The sequence below is a fragment of the Sus scrofa genome, chromosome 2, assembly GCF_054392235.1.
Source record: "Sus scrofa isolate SSC_HxYL_T2T_F1_AM1 chromosome 2, Sscrofa_HxYL_maternal_Yorkshire_Landrace_v2.0, whole genome shotgun sequence".
In the NCBI taxonomy this organism is placed as follows: domain Eukaryota; kingdom Metazoa; phylum Chordata; class Mammalia; order Artiodactyla; family Suidae; genus Sus; species Sus scrofa.
The window spans coordinates 45,958,192-45,980,836 of record NC_139384.1 but is presented as its reverse complement, the minus strand read 5'-3'; the positions used below and the strand labels follow the sequence as shown (position 1 = coordinate 45,980,836).

The 22,645-nt window shown below is 34.1% G+C and overlaps 1 protein-coding gene and 1 long non-coding RNA gene across 51 annotated transcripts in view; both read right to left on the bottom strand.

Moving 5' to 3' along the window:
* Window positions 1-22,645, bottom strand: part of SOX6 (SRY-box transcription factor 6) — a 614,027-nt gene that overhangs the window by 232,723 nt on the left and 358,659 nt on the right. For all 50 annotated transcript variants that reach the window (XM_021085331.2, XM_085011890.1, XM_085011902.1 and 47 more), the window contains one exon: window positions 20,815-20,904. In XM_021085331.2, the coding sequence (XP_020940990.1) occupies window positions 20,815-20,904 (90 nt within the window). The remainder of the gene's footprint in view (window positions 1-20,814; window positions 20,905-22,645) is intronic.
* On the bottom strand, window positions 12,833-16,868 carry LOC146405360 (uncharacterized). The gene is made up of 2 exons (XR_014837246.1): window positions 16,783-16,868; window positions 12,833-15,538 (listed from the first exon to the last, which is right to left on the bottom strand). It is a non-coding gene; the product is annotated as an uncharacterized LOC146405360 (long non-coding RNA).

Genomic DNA, 22,645 nt, shown 5'->3' with positions numbered 1-22,645 from the left:
TATTTAAAAGGTAATTTTATTCAAAATTACATAAACTTTTGAACCCTATCCTTTACAATATTGGGTTCATTCTATTTTATTTTGGCTACTGCAATACAAGTTTATAAGCAGAGTTCAGAAAATGCACGTGTTTTTTAAATGACCTAAATTCTCTGTAGTTTTTCTTTTTCAATAGTTTAATGTAGACATTTGGATTGACGGGAAATCAGAAGTAAACGGAATAATTGCATCAAATTTCCTCAGTGCATTAAATATGCACTCAGTGGTAATTACCAATTGTAGCAATACATTTAAAAATGTAGAGAATAATGTACAACTTATGCCTATTTCAAGGGTCTCATATAAACACACCATTTGGATGGAATACACACATTTTATTAAGTGGTTAGCCTTACAATTTTTTTTTTTTAATTCAGACAAATGACCTAGATAGTTAAGTGTATGGTAGGTCTAGTACTGTGGGCCAATTCTTTTTATTTTTTTTTTTTCAATTCATTTTTACCATTTTATTTTCTATTTATTTTGGTTTTTCTTTTTTTTTATTGTTATTTCCCCAGTATGATTTTTTTCTACTGTACAGCATGGTGACCCAGTTACACATACATGTACACATTCTATTTTCTCATATTATCATGCTCCATTATAAGTGACCAGACATAGTTCCCAGTGCTACACAGCAGGATCTCATTGCTAATCCATTCCAAAGGCAATAGTTTGCATCTATTAACCCCAAGCTCCCAATCCCTCCCACTCCCTCCCCCTTGGCAACCACAGGTCTATTCTCCAAGTCCATGATTTTCTTTTCTGTGGAAAGGTTCTGTGACAAACACATTCCATGAGACTTTGGTGAAGAGCTGACTCTAAAGAAATAATTAGGATATACCATGGCACCCTAGGATGCTAGGCACAGAGCATTCTTGGGCCTATAAGTAGCATTGAAATTAAAAACTAATCCATAATTTTTTCTTTCAAGAATCAACTATATATAAATATTATCAGAAATATGTATTTTTAAGCTCTATGCATTTATTCAAACAAAAAAGACTAGAGTGAAATAGAGCAAATTAAAAAGAATGATACATAAAATTTTAAATCTTTTTATATTATTTTATGTACTAAAAATCATTATAAAATAATAACTTCATATTATTAAAATCTCATCTATCTTTCACATTACACTAAAAAAAAATTCACAGCAACTGTATGTCCAGAAATGATATGCGTGAAAATCCCATTTTCATAACAAGATCTCCAAGTTTTAGCTATCACTATAATAAAATGCCAGAACCAAAATTGTATGGAAAAATCTCTTAAAGTTTTGGAAAAGGGAATTTGAATGGTATTTAAATAGGGTGATTTAATAATACCATAAGGGCTTGGGAGGCATATGAGAGCTAAAAGATTTGTAAGATGGGAATGAAGATGACTAAGCCTACCCTCCTTGAAAAATGTAAGCTAATTATCAATAAACTGAATATCATTTTTGGTTCATAACCCACTAAGCCACAGTGGAAACTCTCTGAACAAAAGATTTTTAGAGTCCTCAATAATTTTAAGAGTCCTGAGGTCAAAAAGTTTTAGAATTACAGCTTATCATTCTACCAATATATATTTACTGTTTCAAGTACTAGACTATGTTACTATTGTTGACAAGTGTTGTTTCCTACCTATATCATTTATTGATTCCCTAATCTATGCCATTCCAAACACTACACATTGTCTCTAAGCCTCTCAAAAAAATCAGAAATGAAAGTAAGTGTATCATCCATTTTCTTTTGTACAAATAATGAAACTAATCCTTTTCATTTTTTATTCAAGACTCACTTTTAGTCTTTTTTTTAACTAGTCCTTTTTATTGAAAAAAAAAATGCCTACACACAGTTAAAAAAATCTTCAGTACAAACTATATAGTACAAATTTCAAATTCAGCCCCTGTCCCATACCCTTTATTCCCCACTTCATAGTCAACCTCTTTTAATAATTATAAATATTTTTCCAGCAATTTTCTGTGTATATATAATTTTTCACAGAAATTGGAGCATAATATGCTCTTCTCAGTTTTACTCTATCACTCTTAATAGTTTCAGAGATGTTATCCTTATTAAGCCAAACAATAATTTGGGTAATAAGGAGAAGTTATGCTAAAAAAAAGCCTCTAAATCAATGACCCCATTTCCCACCATAATGCAGAGTAAGTCACACTTAAGCTTATGTCCTTTCGATAAGCCGTGCTGGTAAAATTGGACAGCTACATGTAAAAAAGTGAAATTAAAAAACTCTCTAATACCATAGACAAAAATAAACTCAAAATGGATTAAAGACCTAAATATGTAAGAGCAGACAGTATAAAAACTTTAGGGGAAAACATAGGCAGAACACTCTCAGACATAAACCATATAAATATCTTTTTGGATCTGCCTTCTAGAGTAATGAAAATAAAAATAAACAAAGTGGACCTAATTAAACTTAAAAATTTGCACAGCAAAAGAAACTGTAAACAAAATGAAAGGACAGCTTACAGAATGGGAGAAATTATTTGCAAATGAAGCAACTAACAAGGGATTAATCTCCAAAATATACCAACACCTCAAGCAGCTCTATATCAAAGAAACAAACAACTCAATCAAAACATGGGCAGAAGGTCTAAAGAGACATTTCTCTAAAGAAGGCAGACAGATGGCAAAAAAATATGTGAAAAGATGCTCAATATTACTAATTATTAGAGAAATGCCAAATCAAACTATGATGAGGTACCGACTTAAACCAGTCAGAATGGTCATCATCAAAAAGTCTTCAAATAATAAATGCTGGAGAAGGTGCGGAGAAAAGGGACCCCTCCTATGCTGTTGGTGGGAATGTAAATTGATACAACTACCATGGAAAACAGTATGGAGGTTCCGCAAAAAACTAAAAATAGAACTACTATATGATCTAACAATCCCATTCCTGGGCATATATCTACCAAAAACCATAATTCGAAAAGATAAATGTACCCCCATGTTCACAGCAGCACTAACAGCAATAGCCAAGACATGGAAGCAACCTAAATGTCCATTGACAGAAGAATGGATAAAGGAGATGTGGTACATATACACAATGGAATAGTATTCAGCCATAAAAAATAATGAAATAAGGCTATTTGCAGCAACATGGATGGACCTAGAGATTATCATACTAAGTGAAGTAAGTCAGACAGAGAAAGACAAACAATGGTATCACTTATATGTGGAATCTTGATACAAATGAAATTATTTACAAAACAGAAACTGACTCACGCACTTTGAGAACAAGCTAAAGGTTACCAAAGGGGAGAGGGACAAGTGAAGGGGAAAGATGGCTTAGGGGTTTGGGTCTGGCATATGCACCCTGTGGAATACAGAATGAGTGGCCAATGGGGATCTGCTGTATAGCACAGGGAACTCTACTCCATATTCTGTCATAATCTATATGGGAAAAGAATATGAAAAAGAATGGACATGTGTATATGTATCACTGCATCAACTTGTTGTATAGCAGAAATGAGCATTATAAATAAATTACACTTTAATAAGACTTCTAAAAAATGAAAACAAAAGTTTATGTCCTGTGAGGTATTTTTACTTAACATTAAGCTTTGCTTATCCTTTTATTGAGGCAAGAAGATGCTACTAAAAATGGGACTAGCACAGGGAACTATATCTAGTCACTTGTGATGGAACATGATGGAGGATAATCTGAAAAAAGAATGTGTGTGTGTGTGTGTGACTCATTTACTTTGCTGTTTAGCAGAAATTGACAGAACATTGTAAATCAACTATAATAGAAAAAATAAAAATCTTACAAAAAAATAAAAAATAAAAATGGGACTAAATTCATCACCCAAAATGTTGTGAAATAAGCATTCCAAGTTACAAGAGAAATTTCTTTCAATTTTTCCAAACACATTTCACTCCCAGATTCTGCTGCTATCCTGTCATCTCTTATTCTACTATGAGTCACATGCCAATCTACAGGTACGTATTAATTCATGAATATATGTATGGATGGGGTCTATTTTTAATTCTGGGTTTGTACACCAATAAAAAACATTTGTATTCAAAGAATACAAGCTACTTTAATAAAAAAAAAAAAGTTCCACTATAAGCCTAACTCTAACACACATCATTAAAGCGCCAGTATGTTTTCACTAATTCCACACAGGAGGATTACAGATGTCCTGCTAGCTACCATTTCCTGGTAAGCAATCTGAATGGCTTCCAGGAAATTGCTAATGACCTTCATTTTACTTAAAATCTAGGCTGCAATTAGTAATAGTTTTTCTTCTCCATGCTGGTTATAATGTTTATTTTCATCACAGCAATCAGGAAGAAAAATTGAAATGTCTTGTTTTTGAATTATATCAAAATGTGTTCTCTTTTATTTTGATATGTCACCAAATAGACTAATACATATTTAATGTAATCATAATTGTGTAAGAATACTTTGGATCTTTTTTCCTTTTAACCAATTTTGCTTTCTTTCCCACTCTAGGCTGTAGCTATTGCTAAAATTAGCCTTTTTAAATGGAATCAATAGGAATATTTTATAATTGGTGACTATTTTTACATATAAGAATATTTTATAATTGAAAGTTTTGAAACCAGATATAATTTTAAAGTTTTACATTTTAATTATAACAATTAACTACTAAAAAATAAGTTTCAGATTCTTATTCAATGAATTTAAAATACAATTATGTGGTTAATATAATAATAATGAAAAACAATTTTAGCCAGTGCTATATTTATAGCCAGAACCTGTTATTAAACTTCCATATTTTCTTTTAAGTAAACATTGATTTCTTAATTAGGTCCAACTGATCTTTTCCCCAACATATCGATTTCTTCTAATCCCAACAGTTAATAATTCTAATGTATCATAATACTTTAGACCTTAATCGCATAGTAGTAATTTTTGCCAGTAGCTTTTGTTTGAATTTTAATTTAAGAAGACCTTGTGTCTCCAACCCCAAGTGGGAAGAGGTTTGAATTGCTTGTATATATATCACAATAGGCATCAGAGAGTAGTACAAAAGGAGAGCTTTGAAATGTTTACCTTTGTGTAAAGTGGTATAATTTTTTAAAAAATTATGAGTGTTGCTGTGTTATAATGCATATATATTTATAAAATTAGCCATAGTGTGCATTTATTGTTAGTAAAAGGAGTTTATGAGTTCTGCAATAAAAGCTCACTATTGATTACAAGATGACCAAAAGACTATGTAAAATGGGCTAAACATGCTCTTTGGGGGAAATTAAGATTCTACCTTAGTAATTTATCATGTGATAAATTTTAGGGGAGAGAGTTTTCTTTTCTGAATATTGGGGTCCCCATATGGAAATAAGAAGTTGAATTCATAATATGAAAAGCTCCTTCAATTTTAATTTTCGGAGATTTCATGATTCTAGATATTACTCTGAAGTTCTAAATTTCACAGATTTATAGAGAAAATACATTCTGCTACATCATTTCATACAAATAAATGAAAAAATTACATGTGCTCTAAATCTCTTTCGCAAGCTAGTCTCTAGAGCAATACAGCATTTGTCTTAGAAATACCAATGTAAAATTTTCAAAATACTTGAACTCTAAACATTGATATAATATTACTATTTCAATCCTTTTTCCTAGTGAGGCAGCAAAAATCATGAGGTAGGTAAACTGCTGATTTTATTGGAATTGAAAAGTGGCAAATGATTCACTTCTAAACATTTCCAAAATTTTTAAAGTTCTTTCAGATGAAGAAATTGCTATAAATTTGTAAATGGAAATGTTATAAAATTCATTTATAAATGACTATGTAAAGTGTATAGGCATAGCTTTTGGAAAACCACTCTAGTCCTTTTGTGATTGCCTACAACAGAAAATACCAGTAACTATGGGCTACAATTCCTAAAAAAAACAGTATTCTGTAGAAAGGGCAATGTATGGAATAAGCAATAAAAGTACTTAGATATAGTTTAGGCCCTTACTAGTGAACAAACTAGTAGAGAAAATTGGCATTTAAGATAGTAACCTGTGATGCACAACACTAATTCTATGGGAATGCTATATGTATATCCATTCTGACCCTTTGGTGATAACAGCACTGCTTAAGTTACCTCAAGAATGACCTACACTATATGGTTTTCAAAGATCTACCATGCACTGAAAAAAAATCATGACTTTTGTTTTCCTGAACTCTCCTCCAAAGATTTATGTTTGCAATCAAAACTAAAAATGAAACTAGGCTCTCAGTGGCACGTAGTGGCTGTATTATAATAAATTCACATTTTTTTATTTCAGTACATGCACCAAGCACAACTGCAATATCCCTGTACTATTTGATGCAAAACAGTTCCTAATTTTATTTCTCTTAGAAAACCTCTAGTGAAGTAACAGTGAGTAATCTCACAGTTTTTAATAGTAAAGTATGGCAGTGGTATTTAGGCTCTAGAACAAATCTCTCAAGACATTTTAGTTGAATAACTATAATAAGTAACTGTGTTTCAACAATAACTTTAAAACATCAGGAATCATTCGTAGAATTTTCTATGGAAAATTTTGTGTTTCATCACTTTTTCCCTAGCAGAAACAGACTCATTTTTCTAAGCTGCAGAAGAGTATATCTACAAGTACCTCTACCTTAATCCCTAAATGTAAATATTGAAGTGATTAATCATAAATGACCAAGGAAGGAAAACACAATTTTCCTTATTTGGTTCATATCACATCATTATTTTTTTTTCTCTCTTATCATCTGTGTGTTTGACAAACACGAGCACAAACAGTTTGTGCTAACTCAGACAACCAACATTAATGTTTCTCTGGCATACTGCCCAATGAGGCACCTTCACACCGAGGAGATCCAGCCACAGCATATAGGGGGATGTGTGCAAAAAGGGAGGCTGGCTAGGATTCTCCTATATAAACCATAGAAACAGAGGATGAATGATCTAGATATCATTTAGTATGTCACCATTGCATTTAGAAAAGTTTCAACACCATACTTTTCCTGGCATCCTCACTCCTTTGGTACAACTCAAACAAATAAGCATATATACAAATGAGTTACAGACTTTTAGTAATCAAGTTTCACCTGTATCCTTCTACTGTGTTATTCCCCCTTTCTCTTATCTGGATTTAGATCAAGATAAAAACTACTATAGGGGTTCTTTTGCCAAACATGGTGGAGTAGAAAGAACTTGAGGAGTTCCTGTCATAGCTCAGCAGAAATAAATCTGACTAGTATCCATGAGGACACAGGTTCAATCCCTGGCCTTGCTCAGTGGGTTAAGGATCTGGTGTTTCCATAAGCTGTGGTATAGGTTGCAGACGTGGCTACAGCTCCAATTCAACCCCTAGCCTGGGAACCTCCATATGAGGCAGATGCAGCCCTAAAAAAAAAAAAAAAAAAAAAAAAAAAGAACTTGAGCTTACCTCCTCTAACAGACATACCAAACTTATAACTATTTACAGAGCTTCTATTAAAAAAAAAAAAAGAACTGGAACTTACAAGGAAAGTTCTTCTACAACTAAAGATGTAAAAAAGGAACCACAATGAGATGGGTGGGAGTGGCAGAGTTATAGTATAGTCAAGACCTATACCCCTAGGTGGATGACCCACAATCAGGAGAATAATTACAACTGCAGAGATTCTCCCCTAGGAGAGAGGGTTCTGAGCCCTACATTGGGCTCCCTAGCCCAGGAATCCTGCACTGGGAAGAAAAGCCTTCAGAATGTTTGCCTTTAAAGGCCAGTAGGGCTTACCCAGAGGGTTGTGGGAAATAGACTATACTCTGAAAGGGCACACACAAAATCTAACACACCAGTACCCAGCCCTACTCTACCAGCAGACAGGCCATCGTAAGAACTCCTGATCCCATAGCTACCTCTGAACACATCCCTGCCCACCAGAGGGCCAAGGACCTGGCCCTACACACCTACACACATGCACTAGAGCCAGGACCCCCATGGCACTAGAGCCAGAGATCCCAGAACCAAGCTGCATCCACCAGTGGGCAGGCATAGCCCTAAAATCCCCCAGGCCCAGGCCCCACTCACCAGTAACCCTGTTCTAGCCTCAGGACCAGACTCACCAACCAGCAGTGGACACCAGCCGCAGGAGAATTGCTGCCCCTAGTCAAACTTGGCAGGACTCAGCCTACCCAGCAGCAGGCAAAAAAGCTTCAGGACATGCTGAACTCCTCAGCCATCTGTGTCAGGAAACAGTCCCACTCATCAATTGTCCTACACCAACTCTGAGACCCCTGAACCCTGCAACCAGGCCCTAGGACCTGGCTTTTCCTGCCAGTGGGCCAGCATTAGCCCCAGGACCTAACTTCACCCACCAGTGGGTAGTTATCAGCCATGGGATCTCTTGGACCCCAATTCTAGTCACCAGTGAACCAGCACTAGCCTCAGAGCCCCACAAGGTTCTTCAGCCAGCCACATCATGGCCCAGCCCCACCAACCAGTGGCTAGCAGCCTCCACAAAAGGCAAGGCCTGGAAACCAACCAGACTGGGTGCCAACTACACCTAACAGACCACCCACATTAGGAGCCCATCACAACAGAAAGACCCATGCAGCCTATGCAGGGTTTGAGCATACAGCCTGGTAACCAGAGGGGAATGCACTGCTGAGAGCATCAGATGTCTCCTATAATAGGCCACTTCTCCAAGGTTGGGAAACATAACCAACATACTGGATACATAGAAATAAAAACAGCAAATTGAGCAGAATGAGGCAGTAGAAGAATATATTCCAAATGAAGGAACATGGCAAAACCTCAGAAGAAGAATTACATGAAATGGAGATAAGAAATCTACCCTAGAAAGAACTCAAGATGATGATCATAAAGATGACCACAAAACTCAGGAGAAAAATGCATGAACGGAGAGGGAAGTTAGAAGTTTTAAACAAAGAATTAGGAAATATAAAGAAATCAATCAGAAATAAGAAATACAATAACGGAAATGAAAAATACACTAAACGAATCAACAAGAGACTAAATAATACAGAAGAATGGATCAGCAAGCTGGAAAACACAGTAGTGGAAATCACTGAAGCTAAAGCGAAAAAAAAAAAAAAAAAAGAAATGAGGACAATTCAAGAGACCTCTGGGACAACATCAAACGTACTAACATTCACATTATAGGGGTTCCAGAAGCATAGGAGAGAGAGAAGAGGGCAGAAAATATCTAAAGACATTTTGGTGAAAACTTCCCTAACCTGGGAAAGGAAACAGACATTTAAGTCCAGGAAGTAGAAAAAGTCCCAAACAGGATCAACAAAGAGGACCAGACTAAGATATACTGTAATATTAAAATGGCAAAAATTACAGATGTAGAGAGAATAATAAAAACAGCAAGGGAAAAGCAAAAAATTACATATGAGGAAATGCACATATGGATATTAGCTGATATTTAAGCAGAAAGTCTGCAGGCCAGAAGTGAGTGGTACAATATAATTAAAGTGGTGAAGGGGAAAGAACCTACAACTAAGAACACTGTCCAGCCAGCAAGGCTTTCATTCAGATTTGATGGAAAGATCAAAAGTTTTACGGATAAGTAAAAGCTGAGTTCAGCACGACCAAACTAACTTTATAAGAAATGTTCAAGGTACTTCTCTAAGTGAAAAAGAAGAGGCCACTACTAGAAACATGAAAATTACTAAAAGAAAAAGTTCATTGGTAAAGACAAATATGCAGTAAAGATAGTTTATCAACCAGGTACAAAACTAGTAGAAAGGCTAAAATACAAAAATAGTAGAATCATCTATAGTCATAATAAGCAGTTAAGGGGTGCACAAAATAAATAGATGTAAAATATGATGTCAAAAACAGTAATAATAAGGTGGAAAAAGTAAAAACTATAGGGTTGTTAGAATGCATTTGAAATTAAGAGATAAGTAACTTAAAATAATTATTCATAAAAATATTGTTATATACAAGCCACATAGTAACCCCAAAATCCCCAAATCTATAAAACACACACAGAAAAGAGAAAGAAATCAAACATAGCACTAAAGATATGAATCAAATCACAAGGGGAGAGAACAAAAGAAGGAGAAAAGGGGGGAAAAATACAAAAACAATTATATAAATGGCAATAAGTACATACATATCAATAATTACTTTAAGTGTAAACTGACTAAATTCTCTAGTTAAAAGACATAGAGTGGCTGTATAGATACAAAAACAAGAACCATATATATGCAGCCTAGAAGAGACTCACTTTAGATTTAAAGATACACACCAACTGAAAATGAAAGGATAGAAAAAAGAATTCCATGCAAATGAAAATAAAGAGAAAGCCACGGTAGCAATGCTTAGATAAAATAGATTTTAAAAAGAAGACTGTCACAAGATTCAAATAAGGACATTGCCTATCAAGGGGTTGACGCAAGAAGATATAATGACCGTAAATATAAATGCAACCAAACTCTGTTGTTGCTATGTGACCACATAAATACATAAAGCAAATATTAACAGACATAAAGAGAGAAATTAACATTAATACAGTAAAAGTAGAGGATTTTAACACCCCATTTACATCAATGGACAGATCATGCAGACAGAAAATCAATAAGGAAACACTGTCCTTAAATGACATATTAGGCCAGATGGACATCATATATATAGAATATTGCATCCTGAAGCAGCAAAATACATATTCTTTTCAAGTGCAAATGGAATATTCTCCAGGATAGATCACGGCTAGGCCAAAAAACAAGTCTTTCTAAATTTCAAATTTAAGAAAATTGAAATCACATCAAATATCTTTTTCAACCAAAACCCCATGAGACTAGAAATCAACTTCAAGAAAAAAAAAAAAACTGCAAAAAACACAAATATGTGGAGGCTAAACAATATGTTACCACACAACCAATGGATCACTGAAGAAATCTAAGAAAAATAAAAATACATTTGGAGACAAATGAAAAAAATGCAAAAATCCAAAATTTATGGTATGTAGCAAAACGATTCTAAGAGGAAAGTTTATAGCAATACAAGCTTACCTAAATAAAAAGAAAAATTACAAATAACAATTTAACCTTACACCTAAAGGAACGAGAAAAAGTAGAACAAAACCCAAAGTTAGTAAAATAAAAGAAATTAAAAAGATCAAAACAGAAATGAATAAAATAGAGACTAAAAACGCAATAGGAAAGATCAATGAAACTAAAGGCTGGTTCTTTGAAAAGATAAACAAAATTGATAAACCCTTAGCCAGACTTATAAAGAAAAAAAGAGAGGGCCACATAAATAAAACATAAATTTAAAAGGAGGAGTTACAAACAACACCACAGAAATATAAAGGATCATAAGATTACCATGAAGAACTGTATCAATAAAATGGATAGCCCAGAAGAAAGGGACAAATTCATAGAAATATACAATCTCCCAAGACTGAACCAGGAAGAAATAGAAAATATGAATAGACCAATTGCTAGTAATACAATTGAATTGATAATTTAAAAACTCCCAAAAAACAAAAGTCTAGGGCTAGATGACTTCACAGGTGAATTCTAACAAACATTTAGAGAAAAGTTAATACCTATCATTCTCAAACTATTCCAAAAATTTACAGAGGAAGGAAAAATTCTGAACACATCCTGTGAGGCCAACATCCACCTGATACCAAAATCAGGCAAAGATATCATGTACAAAAAAGAAAATTACAGGCCAGTATTAATGACAAACATAGATGCAAAAATCCTCAACAAATCCAAATCCAATAATACATTAAAAGAATTATACACCATGATTAAGTGGTATTTATCCCAGGGATGTGAGCATTGTTCAATATCTGAAAATCAATCAGTGTGATACACTACATTAACAAATTGAAAATAAAACTATACAGTCATCTCAATAGATGTGAGAAAGGGTTTTGACAAAATTCAACATCAATTTATTATTAAAAAAAAACTCTCCAGAAAGTGGGTATAGAGGGGACATACCTCAACTCAATAAAGGCCATATATGATCAGCCCACTCCTAATATTACTCTCAACAGTGGAAACCTGAAAGCATTTTTTTCTAAGATTAGAACAAGACAATAATACCTACTCTCATCAATTTTATTCAATATAGTATTAGAAGTCCTAGCTATAGCAATCAGATAAGAAAAAGAAATAATTGGAATCCAAATTGGAAAGGAAGAAGCAAAACTGTCACTATATGGATGACATGATATTATTTAATACTGTAAATCAACTATATCTCAATTTTTAAAAGTGATAAATACAACTAGAGGGAAAAACTATATTATCTATACCCACTCCTGCTTTGCTATACTACCTCACTTATATTAAAAAGAGCAAAAATGGAACTATTTCGGTTGTTTGAGTGTTGTGGGAGGGAGAAACAGACCAGAGTCTATCTTCCCTTTGTCCCTAATGCAGAATTCTAAGACTCTGAAGAATTTGAGAAATGTTCTGTATTATACTAAGCAGAGGCTTTGGAGACCAAAATTCAAAACCTACATCCACAACTTTCTGAGTGACACAAACAAGACATTTAATTTCTTAGTCTAATTTTACTCACGCATAAAATCAATATAAAAATATTTTCTTCATTGGGTTGCCAAAAGGCTCAAATAAAATAATGTGTTTTAGCACATGGCTTCTTTTATAAACCATAAAGCATCTTTTAAAAGTATTTACTATATTACTTACTGACAAGAAATAAATAGCATATTGATGATTGGCCTTGTATTAAGAAAATGTAATAAATACTAGTATAATTTTGAAGGGATTTTAGGAGGTCATGAGGATAACATGTAGAGTAGTAATATCCCTCTACACTCTCTAGTCAAACTTTCTACTGATTTTTTTTTTTTTTTAATTTTAATAGCTACACCTGTGGCACATGGAAATTCCTGGGCTGGGGGTCAAATTGGAGCTGCAGCTGCAGGCCCACCTACCCTACAGCCACAGCAACACTGGATCCAAGTCTCAGCTGCAACCTATACCTCAGCTGTGGCAATGCCAGATCCTTAACCCACTGAGTGAGGCCAGGGACAAAACCCACATTCTCACACAGACGTCTTTGGGTTCTTAACCCACTGAGCCTCAATGGGAATTCCTTTCTACTGATTTTATTTTATTAATTCAAACATTCACTTATCCATTTAATAAATACTTATTGAAAATATACTATACTCAAGGTAATCTCTCTTAATGTAGTCTAAGTGCATCAATGTCAGGTAGCCGCTAACTGCTCCGAAGTTCTTTCGTATATTGAGAACAATTTTCCTATTACCTTAACCCCCTAAAACAACACAACAATCTCATCTAACTCTACTTAACAAAACTCCAACCAGCTAACTTGTATTAGGTCAAACTTCCCTAGGTCTTTTAATTACTATTTGCATTAAATATTCAAATCTATTCACCATTCTAAGAACTTTTGATAAATTCTAATTTCACAACAAATTCTTTAAAATATGGTAACTCAGAACCCAATATTTCAGATACTACCAGACCAAGGCAAAGGTCTACTCATTTTATGCTATATTTCATCAAAGTCTTAATAGTAAATTTATTTAATAATACTTATAATAATGTTACTCTGGTTTAAATATTACTTTGAGATTACTGTTATTAAATTCATGCAATTTGTAGCATTCTATCCTCAATTAATGTTGCCCTAAAAGAGGCTACCTATGGAAACATGATGGGAGGTTAGGGATGAGATTTTTCTCTTAAAGAATATTAGATAAAACTCAAAGAAAAATCCACTAAAAATCTGAATAATTGTTTCTCAAACTTTAGCAATATTTCAACTCCTATTGAAGGGTTTGAGAAATAGTGCTTTACCTCATTTAGACAATAAGACTTTTATTTGAAAGCAATGGCATTTTTAAAAGTAAAATCTAAAAAGAGTATTAATATATTGTTTCTTAATATGTTGTAATATTAAAGTCACTAGTTGAAGATTCATCTTTCAATATGGCTCATCCATTCTCCTGCCCACACTTTAATTCTTCTAGCACACCACATAGAATTTTCAAATGGTAGTGATAGAGACTGTTTCCTCACTTTCCCAGTCATTATACTCTTGAATCCAAAAGAAGATATAAATTTAAGAAACATAAGATCAGTTAGAAAATTATATAAATATTGACTATTTAGAAAATAATAACTATGAGAATTCTAGAAGTTCAAACCTATGGGATGCATAAAGCTAATTCTGCAAATACATTCATGGCTAAAAGTGCCTTAATTCATTAATGATAAATGTTTAAAATGAAATATTCAACTTAGAAAATTAGAAAGTATAAGAAAAAAACAAAATAAAAAGTATAAGGAAAACAAAGAAGGGAGCAATAACAAAGGTAAAAGCAAGATTAAGTAGTTAGAATACTGAAAAGTTTAAGAACTGACACATAAACCTAAAAGCTGGATCCCTACTAGGAGTCAGAGGGGAGACATAAAAAGAAAAACGGAGTTCCCATTGTGGAGCAGTGGAAAAGAATCCAGCTGGGAACCATGGGGTTGAGGGTTTGATCCCTGGCCTTGCTCGGTGGATTAAGGATCTGACATTACCATGAGCTGCGGTGTAGGTCTCAGACTCAACTCAGATCCCACGTTGCTGTGGCTGTGGTGTAGGCCAGGAGCAATAGCTCCAATTCGACCCCTACCCTGGGAACCTCCATATGCCTCAGGTGTGGCCCTAAAAAGCAAAAAAAAAAAAAAAAAAAAAAGATGAAGAAAGAAAGAAAAACCACTAACAGGTAAAACTGAGGAACAAAAGGGAGAGAACACATATATACAAAATTCAAATGGAATTTATAACAGCAAATAAATAGAATATTTAAAAGTAAATAATATTGTATTTTAAGACAATACTAATATTTTTGAAAATCTTAGTAAAATATTTAATTTTCTAGAAAAATGTTTCCTGACAAAACATAAAGTAGAAAATGTAAAGAAAAACAATTATCTCCAAAGAAAACTCTAGGCCTAAATATTTTATGAGTATATTCTTTAAGAATTTCAAGGAATAAGTGATTCCCATGTCATCCATTCAATACTTTTACATAGGCTTCCTCCACAGAGAAGGATGAAAAGCTTTACAATTTCACAAATTCTGATACTTAAAATTAACAAAGATATCACAAATAAAGAAAAACACAAACTAATCTCATTTACAATTACAGATTCAAAACAACTATAAGCAAATGAAATTATGCAGTGCATTAAAACAAGACTACACCATGACTAATCAGGGTTTATTTCATCAGTAAAATTTGAAAAATAAAAACCAGTAAGACATCCATAAACTAAAATGCAATTTCTCATTGAAACTCCTAATAAACTATGACTAGAGTTTTTTTAAATGATAAAGTATATCTTAAACCAATAGTCAATATAATACTTGATGAAATTTTTTTTGTTTTGTTTTGTTTTTGTCTTTTCTAGGGCCGCACCCACAGCATATGGAGGTTCCCAGGCTAGGGGTTTAGTGGGAGCTGTAGCTGCCGGCCTACACCACAGCCACAGCAACTCGGGACCCAAGCCACATCTGTGACCTACACCACAGCTCACAAAAACACCGGATCCTTAACCACTGAGTGAGGCCAGGGATCGAACCCACAACCTCATGGTTCCTAGTCAGATTTGTTAACCACTGCGCCACGACGGGAACTCCTTGATGAAATATTTTTTTAAATTTTATAAATTGAAAACTACAAAAAATACCTTCTATTGCCTGTATTACTTGGTATTATTCTTGACATCCTAGGCAATGTGTTAAAAGGGATGAAAAAAAAGGATCAAATAACTGCCAAAAAAGAGGAGAAAACATATCAGCTGAAATATGACTAGAGCTAACAGGTTTGATAAAAAGGGAAGTTATAAAATGAACCAGAAAAATTCACTGACATCCCTAAATATAGTAACAAAAAGAAAGCAATATGAAGAATATTTCATTCATAAGAGCAAGTTTAAAAATGGAGTTCTTGTTGTGGCTCAGTGGGTTAAGGACCCAACATCTCTGTGAGGATGCAGCTTGGATCCCTAGCCTTCCTCAGTGGGTTAAGGATCTGGTGTTGCTGTGGTTGTGGTATAGGCCTAAGCTGCAGCCCTGATTTGACCCCAGTAACTTCCATATGCCACAGGTGCAGCTGTTCAGGGAAAAAGGGGTGGGGGGGGGCAAGTAAAATATTAAATATTACAGAGAAAACATCAAAGGAAATGTGCAGACTATGTATTTAAAAACATGGGAGGAGTTCCCATCGTGGCTCAGTGGTTAACGAATCCAACTAGGAACCATGAGGTTGTGGGTTCGATCCCTGGCCTTGCTCAGTGGGTTAAGGATCCATCGTTGCCATGAGCTGTGGTGTAGGTCGCAGATGTGGCTCGAATCCCGAGTTGCTGTGGTGCTGGCGTAGGCCGGTGGTTACAGCTCCAATTAGACCCCTAGCCTGTGAACTTTCATATGCCATGGGTACAGCCCTAGAAAAGATAAAAAAATAAAATAAAAATATGGGAGTTCCCATCGTGACTCAGCGGTTAATGAATCTGACTAGCATCCATGACGACAGAGGTTTGATCCCTGGCCTTGCTCAGTGGATCAGGCGTTGCTGTGAGCTGTGGTATAACTCACAAATGTGGCTAGGATCCTGCATCCCTTTAGCTGTGGTGTAGCCAACAGCTACAGCTCCAATTCAACCCCTAGCCTGGGAACTTCCATACGCTGCTGAAGGACAGAAGTAATTGAATAAATTATCTGGAATAGAAAGAAAGATGCAATACTAAAAAGATGTTAGTTTACCCCACAGTCTTATCATCTTTTTAAAAACCAATTTGGAATTTTAATTAACAACTTCTAAGTCTAAGACAAACTTTAGAGAAGTATACAAACATTTTAAAAACTATGAATGAAGTCTTGGAATACTTTTCAAAAATACTATAAAGCTGTAGTAATTAATATAGCATAGCACTTTAAAGGTTTAGATAGAAAAATAAATGGAATAGAACCATAAACTGAGAAATTGCTCTAAATATGCATACGGTATGTAATAAAATATGTTATTTCAAGTCAGAAGGGATAAAATGGATTATTTAATAAATGATACAGGAATACTGAGTTAACTGCTAAAGAAAAAATTAATATATATATCTCTGGGTGAAATTATACATCAAAATATATTCAACAGGAGTAAAAATTTAAGTATATACAAATATTGCCAAAGAATTGAAGAAAATATAACAGAATATTGTATAACCTTAGAGTAGGGGAAGTTTTTCTAAACAAAGCCAAACAGAAAAAAAAAAAAAAAAAGACATTAAAATAGGGAAGGAAAGATTTGACAACAAAACCAAAAGGGAACAAAATGACGAAATGTAACATATGTGACAGATAAACCTTAGTAGCATTAAAATATACATTAAAAGTCTTATAAAACCATAAAAACTAGACACATCCTTTAAAGGAAAAATGGAATAAACAACATAAATAGACAATTCACAAAGGAAGAGACTTTTTTTTTTTTGCTTTTTTAGGGCTGCATCTGAGGCATATGGAAGTTGAATTGGAGCTACAGCTGCTGACCTACACCCCGGCCACAGCAACACAGGATCTGAGCCATGTCTGTGATCTACACCACAGCTCACGGCAACACCAGATCCTTAGGTGACTGAGCGAGGCCAGGGAAGAACCCATACCCTCATGGATACTAGTTGGGTTCGTAACCTGCTGAGCCACTACAGGAACTCCAGGAAGAGATATTTTATACAAATAAATTTGTGTAACCCTTCATTCTCAATAATAAATTCAAAGTAAATCATCAATACTACATTATATTCCCCTATATTATTGCCAAGAAGTGTTTAAAGTAATGGTACTTGCTATTGAAGGCAAAAGAATACTTGCAGATACTACTGACGAGAGCACAGAACACTGTATCTGAAAGGAATCGTGGCAATATGAATCAAAAGCCTTTTTTAAAAAGAACACATTCTTTGACCGAGTAATTTCACTTTTTAGGAATATACCCTAAGAAAATAACTATGAATTAATACTGAAAAGTATTAAAATATTTATTCATGTTCAAGATTTTCTTTATAGTGACAAAAAATAAAAATAATTTTAATCTTGAATAAAAGACTCAGTTAAATTATGAAAACCTCATTTTATGCAATATTTTCTGCAAATAAAAGTAATATTTTATAGGGTGGCTTAATCACAAGGAAATTCACATAATTATTCAGGAAAAATAGATTACAAAAGAACAGTAAAAGTTCTTTTGTAAAAGAAAATTTTTAATGCATTTACATAAATTAGAATGGAAATGATATACACTATAATACAAGTAGAATTAAAGGACAATTATATTTTCCTTTCAGTGTGTTTATATACTTTTGGCGATAACTATGTATGAATTTTGCAATGAGGGAAAATAATACAATGTATATATATATATATACACAACACACGAGATATACAAATACTGACGTTTTTCTTAGAGACTGTATCTAAATCACCCTAAAATTTTAGAAGACTTAGAACTAATTTTGGCGGATTATAACTAACCTGATCTTACCTACACTAAAATGTAGGTTGAGTTTCAGCAATGGCTGAATCAAACTATTTGAATACTACTTTAATTTTTTTCATTTTTCATTATATTATTGGTATATTTCCTGTATAATGCTTATGGTGATAAAACATTAGGCTGTAAAAAGGGACACTTCCGTAGAGTAAGTCAAAATGAAAAATTTGGTAGGAATCTGTACTTTTCTGCCCATGGAACACAAATGAAAGTTTGCATATCACAAACAGAATCCAGAGGGAAAAAGTTAAAGAATTTGAAAAGCCTAATTTCCCATGTGTTTCACTTTGGAGATTTATACATTTTGACTTTCTAAAACTAGTACAGTTTTTGCATTTTTTAAAATCAAAAAATAAAGTGGGAGGGGGAAAGCTAACTCAAAGCGTAAAAGCTCCATGCTGAATCTTAACACACTACTAAGAGAAAGCAAGACCCCCATCATTCATGTCAGCAAAAGCTTGCCTTTGCATAAACCATTTCTATTCTCACTGTTATAAAATCAATGACTTTGGAAAGGGAAGAAAACACAGAATGACGTCCAAAGTAGCACACACCATGTTATTGCAGCTGGATAAAGAATATGTCACTGATGACTTTTTTGTAACCGTCAGTTATAAGTCGAGTTTCTTTTTTTTTTTTTTTTTTTCCAAAATAGCAAATGGCCTTTATGAGTACAAAACAGAAGCAGTGAAATTCAAAATAATGTCCAATTTCCACTTGATTTTGATACTGTTAGTTAATAGAATGAGTTATTAATTATTCCTTAAAAAAAGATGACTCCTTTTTCTCTTCATTCGAGTTGAACATAACATGGCTGAACTTAGGCAATTTTCTGTAATAAATTTAAAATAAGCAAAATAAAATAAAATAAAATTTTTATCAGATAACTATTATGAAATGTTCATCTTAAATAAGAAAGTATCCATCATCAATGGGAATATTCACCTGAAGTCATCTGATAAATTCAGAAAGCTAATGTAATTAAGTCCCCAAATTGTTAGTTCAAAGTCAGTAGGATGACTGTCTATAAGGGACAACTGATAAAATTAATACATTACAATGGATTCTATTCATGATACTAAACGCTAGAGATATAGCACTTAACCTCCATAAAGGAATCAAGAAGGGAGAGTTAGGCAAAAAGTACAACTTCTTAACTGATACAGTAACTTAATTCTATAATGGATTGAGATTGCTCACTTGGTAACAGGTTAATATAATAACACCAGTCCCTTCCTGGCTCAGCAGAAACGAATCTAACTAGCATCCATGAGGATTCAGGTTTAATCCCTGGCCTTGCTCAGTGGTTAAGCATTCAGTACTGCTATGAGCTGTGGTGTAGGTCGCAGACGCGGCTTGGATCCTGCATTGCTGTAGCTGTGGCTTAGGCCAGCAGCTACAGCTCTGATTAGACCTGTAGCCTGGGAACCTCCATATGCTGCAGGTGCGACACTAAAAAGACCAAAAAAAAAAAAAAAAAAAAAAATGCTCAACCTCATCCACATCAGAGATCATGAAATGATGGATCCTGTGAAATCTACCTGAGATAAGTCAACCTTCAATCCTATGTGCAGTTAATAACGACCACCACAACATCCCCTCTTGAGGGCTTTTTAAAGTGCCAGTTGGTTTTAAAAGCTTTACATACACTAAATTCTCCTAATGACTCTATAAGGTAGATATTTGTATTATCCTCATTCTAGATACAAGGAATTCAAAACATAGAAAACTTTAGTGTCTCGCCCCAAATCATTCATGAAGTAAGCGACAGAGTCAAAGATTTTAAAAAGATAAATAGGCCTCAGAATCCACCCATGAATGATAAAGAGCACATGCTATAAACTTTTTTATAGGTACTTCAGTTGACTCTTTGATCAGAAGAAATTCAAATCAACGATTTGGATTCATAAATTAAGCTATTATGATTTCAAAAGGAATGATTAAAATTATCTTTGACTTTGTTCATCTTTAAATAACCTTTTCTTTTTCAGAATTTTTGTATGGTAAATGAATGAAACAGCTTATCCTGCAAGTTACATATTTATAAACTAGTAAAAAGAGAGGGCAAAATTTTCATTCAATAAATGTTACAAAAGGATAAGACTTCAGGAATGCACTATTCATTTACCCTTTAAAATATAAACAAATATTAGAAGTAAGAATTTAATGTTAGGGTACAGAAGATAAGCAAATGTGTTGTGGTACAAAGTAACATTTCTACATTAATATGTTTGATATTCCTATATTGTTACCTTTAATTTCTCCAAGAAGTTCACTGGTATTTAATCTCTCCATTTTTTCCTTCCAATCTTTTGAAAGTAGTTTTTCCATGCAGGAGGAATCTATTAAAATACAAGGTAAGTATTAAAAATATTACATATGTATTTCCAAGTATTAAACTATCACAAATCCAGAAGGCCAGTTTATGGAGAAATTCTGTCATTCAAAAATGATCAAAGCTATTTCTTTTGCTATTGTTTTAATCCTAGGATACAGACAATATATTATTCTATCTATTATAAAATACCACAACTAAATTTTTTTTTTTTTTTTTTTGTCTTTTTGCCTTTCCTAGGGCCACTCCCGCGACATATAGAGGTTCCCAGACTAGGTAGGGGTAGAATCGGAGCTGTAGCCACCAGCCTACGCCAGAGCCACAGCAATGCCAGATCCAAGTCACGCCTGCAACTACACCACAGCTCATGGTAACGCTGGATCCTTAACCCACTGAGCAAGGCCAGGGATCAAACCTGCAACCTTAACGGTTTCTAGTCAGATTCGTTAACCACTGAGCTATGACGGGAACTCCCAAACTAAATTTTTTTTTTTTTTTTAAACCTGCAGTTTATTTTTATTTATTTATTTTTTTATTTTTTTGTCTTTTTGTCTTTTGTTGTTGTTGTTGTTGCTATTTCTTGGGCCGCTCCCGTGGCATATGGAGGTTCCCAGGCTAGGGGCTGAATGGGAGCTGTAGCCACCAACCTACGCCAGAGCCACAGCAACACAGGATCTGAGCCGCGTCTGCAACCTACACCACAGCTCACGGCAACACCGGATCCTTAACCCACTGAGCAAGGGCAGGGACCGAACCCGCAACCTCATGGTTCCTAGTCGGATTCGTTAGCCACTGCGCCACAACGGGAACTCCCCTAAATTTTTTTTGATGGAAGATTATTTAAACTATTTCCAGGGGAAAAAAGACAATGCTCAATAATCTTATCTAGGTATTATATTAATATTCAGCCAGGATTTATCATTTTTTAGACTGACAGGACAGAAAAAGGGACTCTTTCCTACAGGCTTAGATTTAGATATTATTCCTTTTAATCCAGGTGATTTTTTTTTTAAGTCTAGGCAAATTTCATGTGCTAGTCAAGGAAGAATGACAAATCTTCAAGGGAGAAGAGACCAATCAACTTGTAACTACTTAGTCTTTAAAAAAGAAATAAACATATGCAACTTTTGTAAAATACACATTTAGAGTAAAATGTAAAGAAAATAAAGTCAAGATGTTCTCTGTCTCCTAGTAATAAAAACAGCTGAAGTTTTTCTTGTATATAAAAAGTGATACATGATCTTTTCAAAAAATACCTTATTTATTATTTTTTTCTTTTTTGTTATTATTATTTTTTAATAGTTATCTCCCCAATACATTTTTTTTCCTACTGTATAGCACAGTGACCCAATTACACATACATGTACATATTCTATTTTCCCACATTATCATGCACCATCATAAGTAACCAGAGTTTCCAGTGCTACACAGCAGGATCTCATTGCTAATCCATTCAAAAAGCAATAGTGTGTATCTATTAATCCCAAGCTCCCCAACTCAACCACTATGGAGATCAGTATGGAGATACCTTAGAAATCTATACATAGAACTACCATATGACCCAGCAATCCCACTCTTGGGCATATATCCAGACAAAACTTTCCTTAAAAAAGACACATGCAGGAGTTCCCGTCGTGGCACAGTGGTTAACGAATCCGACTAGGAACCATGAGGTTGCGGGTTCGGTCCCTGCCCTTGCTCAGTGGGTTAAGGATCCGGCGTTGCCGTGAGCTGTGGTGTAGGTTGCA